Source organism: Syngnathus floridae, chromosome 14 (assembly GCF_059516105.1).
Source record: "Syngnathus floridae isolate MCC-2025c chromosome 14, RoL_Sflo_1.0, whole genome shotgun sequence".
Taxonomy (NCBI): domain Eukaryota; kingdom Metazoa; phylum Chordata; class Actinopteri; order Syngnathiformes; family Syngnathidae; genus Syngnathus; species Syngnathus floridae.
Window position 1 is genome coordinate 4,273,952 of NC_142426.1, and position 6,306 is coordinate 4,280,257.

Sequence of the window (6,306 nt, forward strand, 5' to 3'; positions counted from 1 at the left end):
CATTTAAATGTGGCCACTGCCTCAGAAAATGGCTGCAAGTCTCGCGAATGGGAGGCCATGTTTAGGCATATGCAGGACAATCAGTAGCTATCATGTGTTTTAATTTATACTGGATATTTTATGTCCTAGAAAAAATAGGTCATTATAAAGGCGGATACGTCGCGTGAATTTTGATAGCCCTCATTTCATCCTAGCATTTGACATTTAGACCTTGAAAAATACGTCTTTCCAGTATTATTTTAAAAGAGGTGGACTAGCATAAAAAATGAATCACTTGTTGAGCAGAAATTGTCGTCAACTCCGTCGTAAACCGAGGATCCTCTGTCATCTGTATCCGACGTTATTATTCTTGACATGGTGACGCATCTGTCAAAGAGTAAGTGCGCCTCTAGCGGCAATCGGCAGTATGGCAGTCTGCTGCATTACAAATGAGTGCGAATGAGGAGAGGAGGAGGGAGGGAGGCGATCCAACGCACAAGCCAACATTCGTGCAGGCCCTCCTCCCCTCTCCTCGCAGCCTGCCAAGTCCTGGAAGCTTGCATGACCACTTGACGGATAAAAAAGCAACATGGCAGACGTCGTGCTCCAAACCGAGGGGGGAAGCGGCGGGATTGTGGTAAACTGAACGTGCAAATGATCGCAGCCCCCCGTAAACTTTTCAGCAACTTGTCTTGCAAACTTTACGGCTCTGCAAAGCTATTTTGCATGTATATTCGAGTTGCACAACTTAACGAGCAAAGAGGCAACACGCGAATGAATTGTTTTCCTTTTTTTTTTCTTCTTTCCACCCCCTTCTGCACAGATTGACGATGACTGGCCAGGTTACAGTTTAGACCTATTCAGCTATCCAGCACACTACGCCGGGGATCTCCAATGTGTCGTCGTCCCGCATGGAGTCATCATGGACAGGTAGCGTGTTAACACTGCTTTTAATATTAGACATTAAATGCATATTTTTGCCTATAGCTCTATTCTTGAGACAACTCTCGCGGTGGACCTCCTTAGTTTTCGTTGGTGTATCTAACGCCGCTAGTGGAAGATGACAGGCTATCAATGACAAGACTTCAAAGTGCATATTTTGACCGTGTGAGAAAGTCCATTTTTGTTCGGTACACGTTTGCAGACTCATGACCACATAGTATCACGCGGACAACCGCCTAAGGCTTGACTGAGTCAAATCAACAAATCCAATATTTAAAATAGTAACTAAAAATTCCTTTCAAAACATTCTGTGCCTCAAAAGATCTCATTAGGGCGTCTCTGGAGTGCCTATCAACTTTGAAATTAAACAACCCAGGAGCATCTTATAAAATGTGGCAGAATTATCTATGAGGTGGTGATGATTCATTTGCAGTCTGGGTGCTCTACACTTGCATAAATAAACAAGTATATGAGGCAATTTGGATATTTCATTTTATAACTCCAAAATGTGTGTTGTTGTAAATCTAAGTGTCTGTCTACATGCTTCCCGTGACTCCACTAGGATAGGACAACAATCCTTTGAGTCGGTGAGGAAATTCTCATTTACTGGCCCAGGCTGTGAAGGAACTTTTTGCTTCTCAGAACTGAACGTCTGGCTCTGGACATCATGAATGACTTGGGCGACCACGACATTGTGGTGCTCTGCGTGCTAAAAGGTGGCTACCAGTTCTGCGCCGACCTGGTGGACAAAATCAAGGCGCTAAGCTGCAACTCGGACCGTACCATTCCCATGAGAGTCCATTTCATCCGTCTCAAGAGCTACCTGGTGAGCTTCGATAGGTTCCTTCTAAAATTCTTACATGGTAGTTGCTTGTCTCGTGACAATGCACACGACTCTCACGGCCCTGGCTTCATATAACTAGTCCTGTTGTAAAATTCATGAACTCATAAAGACTTTTCTGGCTTTTCCTCAGAATGATCAGTCCACAGAAGACCTTCACATACTTGGAGCAGAGGACTTGTCCTTTTTAGCCGGAAAGGTAATATTATTATGAATGTATGCTGACTTATGACATGAGCGAAATGTCTTTGTGTGTGCTTACTTGGGTCCGACCAATGAATTGGCCACACGATTTAATCTGACAATATTAGCCGTTTAAAATTAGCAATAAAATGAGAAATTGGATTTAGTTCTCCTTAAATTTGAATTCTTCCCAGTTACCATAAAGCTTTTAGATCATTGTGTCCATTCCAACTGTGGGGTGTGGAATTGCGCATTTAATGCCTCAAATAGCAGCAGTCACTTGAGAAATGGAAATGAATTTTCCCTTCTTGGTGAACAAGCATTGGTGTACTGACAGCTCGTTGCCTCTAGAGGGCACCATTTCCTCTCGTTTGCAACCTCTCCTGGAGAAATGGTCACTGTGTCGATTAAAAGGACATAATTCTGCAACGATTAAAAAAAAATATCAGAGCACATATAGAGAAAGTTAACCATTCACATTCACGCTAAGTGAGCCACTATAACATCACCGACACTTGAGACATCAGAAATGTGAAATTATGGCTGCCAGGGCTCCCTCTTGTGGTCGAAAGGAGTACAAAAATGGCAGCCATAAAATGTAATTTTTTTTTAAATTGTACTTAATTTGGCAGCATTGTGTGTAAATGTCTTGAGTTGTGAGTTCAAATCTTGCCTCCTATATGCTAAGCACTAGAACACCTTGTTGAATTAAATATGATCTAAATCCCAAATGAAAGCAAGTTTGTGTTCCAACCTAAAAGAAGCTTGTTATGAAATATACATCTCAAGAGCATTGCTGTTAATTTGTCAGCAGGATTTCGCAAAGCATTTAAAAAAAAAAAAAGGAAGAGGTGGTGCGATGTCAAGGAAAAACTATTTGTGGGGCGTTTCAGTCTAAAATGTTGACTAATGTTTTAATTTTAGCCTAAGGTGAGGCGTTGACTTGAGAAGTTTCATGCTTGTGTGAGTCATGTCTTAGGGTTAAAAAATCGGATATTTCCATCATGAGAACAGAGCACGGTGAATTTTTATTTCATGTGCTTACGTGTGTGCGCTTTTGTGTGCACTGTGTAACTATGACAAGATTGTGTGTACATCAGCTGATTTGAAGTGTACAAGATGAATTGGTGAGGAGGTTGGAGGCTTTGAATCAACCACTTTGCTCACTTGACTTGTTTGTATTTTGAGTGTGCTTGTGAAATCTCCCGAGCTCCTTTTTATGACACACACGCTTACGTTTGAAATAAATGCAAGCAAGTTCTCCAGGAAGAAGTGAGCCAAAGTGTGTGGGAAGATGCCGTAGTGACGCAGTGTTTCCCACTCATGTAAAAATGGCTCAAACCAGGGTTATGTACATTTAATTTGATTTTGACTTTTGTTTGTTCAATTCACTTGGTTGTAATTTGTATTTTGAGCAGGTTTGTCCGTTATATTTGTTTTTGCTTTTGTTTTCATTGTACCAGTTTGTAAATGTTTCTAACTAAATTGTGTTCTTCCCCTCCCCGGTTTCTCTTTCTCTCTTGCTGACCTGCCCTCACAAGAACGTACTGATTGTGGAGGTGAGTCAACTGTGGTTTTCATTCCTCCCCTTTTTTTCCCCCCCCTATGTCCTGACGAAGACACTATTTCAGGTCAAGGGGAGCCAGCTCAAGTTTTCCTTTTGAAATGTTTGAAGATGCAGTATACATGGAGAAAACTACGCTGGTCATCAGCGACATTTCCAATATGACATTTTCCAATATGTGTTCATCCATATTTGAGAATTCTGTCACTTCAGAATAATGTAACTTGAGCTAAGTCATCTTCTGAGGGTGAAGAACATCTTCATCTGGTCTCTGTGATTGTTGTGATTGTATACCGTCACACTTTCACTTCCCCGTCCATCGTTTTATGGTAGAAGACGTGGAGTCTGTTTTTGTCGATTCACCAGGTTTATTTTGAGAGGCTCCTCCTGACAGTTTACGTAAGCACGACCCGAACTCCTCCCGCTTGTTACCGTGTGAAATTAATCAGCTCTCGGCCAGGAAATTCCACGCGGGTAAGCTGGTGCTTTCTCAATCCTGTTCTCAATTCCGTCTCGCTTGCGCCATTCAGGGCATTATCGGCACTGGCAAGACCCTGAAGGCTCTCCTGAAGCACGTGGAGGCCTTCCAGCCCAAAATGATCAAAGTCGCCGGGTGAGTTATGACAAAAGCGGTCCCGCTTTGTGAATCACTCACTTTCCGCCTCACAGTCTAGACAGTCGACGGAGCTAATAAATAACACAGGTGGTAGCGTTTTAAAAATGGATACACTTTGCTCACATATGCAAGAGCGTCAATATTGTGTCTGTCCTTCAGATTGCTGGTGAAGAGGGTGCCTCGAAACATCACGAGCCTCCCCGACTGTACGCATTTGACCTTACGTGTGAATGAGTCAATGGCTCATTCATATTTCAAACACGCACTTGAACCATTTTTGTGTCTGAGTCAGTGAATGAAAATGAAAATCCTCAACGGGACGGCGTGTTCTCGTTTCATTTCAGATGTCGGCTTTGAGATTCCTAATCGCTTCGTGGTTGGATATGCTTTGGACTACAATGAGTATTTTCGAGATCTCAATGTAAGTGAGCGGCTTTCAGTGCTGGGAAATTCAGCAATTATTGTAAATGAGAAGATCCTGGAGCAAACAGTTTCATTGAGCAACAGAAACTTCTGAAAATAAACCAAAAGTCGGAAATTTTGAGGAAATATCAAGGCTCTGTGACACAGGCCTGAAATTCCAGAAGTGGTCTTAGTGAAACTCTCCTATTAGCCCAAAAGGAACCAGATTGTTGATGCACACACTCATATTCTACTTTTTGACTTTTGTTGACCTTGTTTTTCCTCTTCCCCCCCCCCTCCACCCTTGCTGCAGCATATCTGTGTGATTAGCGACAGTGGCAAGATGAAGTACAAAATATGAGGGAAGGAAGACTCCGATGTCATCTCACACTTCTACAGCTGCTACGGAGAAGTTTGTTGTCCTCCGACATTCCTTCCGTCAAATGACCACTGAACAGTTTGCCTTCCAACTCATCATTTTGTACATTAAAAACTACTTTCTAATAGGAAATAATGGTTTGGGAGGAAAGGTCAAAGAAAAGAACTAAAGTATGCTGGAGGGCAAACATTTTTTCATCCGATATTTTGTTGTTATTCAGATTTATAAGCTTTGGAAGTGAAATGCTCATGCTCCTCTTTTTCTTGGGCGTTTTAATTTGTAATGTGACGTGAGGGACTTGGAACAACCCAGCTGAACGTGAGTGATAAAAGAAATGAGCCTCCCCAAATGTGAAACAGAAACACATTTTTAAGTGGGAAATGTAGCATTTTCTAACAACTCACATTATCTTGGAAAGTTTAATGAATAATTTTGACAGTTCCTTTTTAGACACACTGACCTCTTTTTTTAGTGCTATGTTCATCTTGAATTTTCTTAATACTTGATCAACTTATCTGAGCAGTTGTGTGTTTTATATCAAAACACTAAAATACTACCCGTCAAGTGTTTGTAAATGAGTTTTTTTATGTATTAAAACACCTTGAGTTGACAACAGCGGGTCATGAATATTATATTACAAAAGCATCGTCAATTTTTTTTCCCAAGTTCAACTCTATTGTGGAGCAAAGTCTGATGACAATACGAGAATAGAAAATAAAGGTTGCCCACAAACGATCCAAAAAGGCACAAAAGACTTGTTTGTGTTGAACGTTTGCGCTCTTTGTGTACACCTGACATATGACTCCCGGTCTTTAAGCTGGGAACACCGAGTGCTATTTCAACAAAAGCGTTTTTCACTCTCCACTATGGGAATATTGCTGGCTTCACAGCTTGACCTTCCTAACCAGCAATTGTAATTCCCCGGTGGAAAAATTCAATCACATAGGACAGCATTGTCACGTGTTATTAAGTTAGCCCAAGTTTTGTTGAAGACATGGCAGTGTGTGCACCCCAAAAATGTAATTGCATTGAACTGTTTGCCAAAAATATTCATTAAATCATTGGTTTTAATTATAAGTTGCGTTTTGGCCTACATAATTCAGGAAAAAATACGTTCATCACAGTGGACTGCTGTAACCAGTGGACAATTGTGTGTGTGCATATGTAGACATTGACAGGAAAGCTTTGTGAAAGTATCCTGCCTGAACTGACCCCAGCCGCAACAAAAGCCAACCATGGCCAAAAGAAACAGGTGGCCCCTTCTCTTCCACGGGAATAAAGAGGACATTTGTCGGGGGCCCCCAGGATCGGAGCACAGCAAGCCTCTCAGATTGGGCCAGCTTCGGGCTGGAGTAGAGAATAGTGTGTTCGTGCGGAGCACTTAAATCGCCACCACAGAC

General features: G+C 41.8%; 1 protein-coding gene across 1 annotated transcript; it reads left to right on the top strand.

Moving 5' to 3' along the window:
• The first annotated feature begins 442 nt into the window (after positions 1-442).
• Positions 443-5,519, top strand: prtfdc1b (phosphoribosyl transferase domain containing 1b). Its single transcript, XM_088397100.1, has 9 exons — positions 443-616; positions 803-909; positions 1,564-1,747; positions 1,896-1,961; positions 3,487-3,504; positions 4,040-4,122; positions 4,285-4,331; positions 4,470-4,546; positions 4,841-5,519. Exons 1-9 carry the CDS (start codon positions 569-571, stop codon positions 4,886-4,888), a joined length of 678 nt encoding a protein of 225 aa, XP_088253226.1. The 5' UTR covers positions 443-568; the 3' UTR covers positions 4,889-5,519.
• The last annotated feature ends 787 nt before the right edge of the window (positions 5,520-6,306 follow it).

Excerpts from the sequence above, each read along its gene's own strand:
- prtfdc1b (XM_088397100.1), top strand. The coding sequence starts at position 569 with ATGGCAGACGTCGTGCTCCAAACCGAGGGGGGAAGCGGCGGGATTGTG. Across the intron at positions 4,123-4,284 it reads AAAATGATCAAAGTCGCCGG|ATTGCTGGTGAAGAGGGTGC; the intron begins GTGAGTTATGAC and ends TCTGTCCTTCAG. Across the intron at positions 4,332-4,469 it reads CATCACGAGCCTCCCCGACT|ATGTCGGCTTTGAGATTCCT; the intron begins GTACGCATTTGA and ends GTTTCATTTCAG.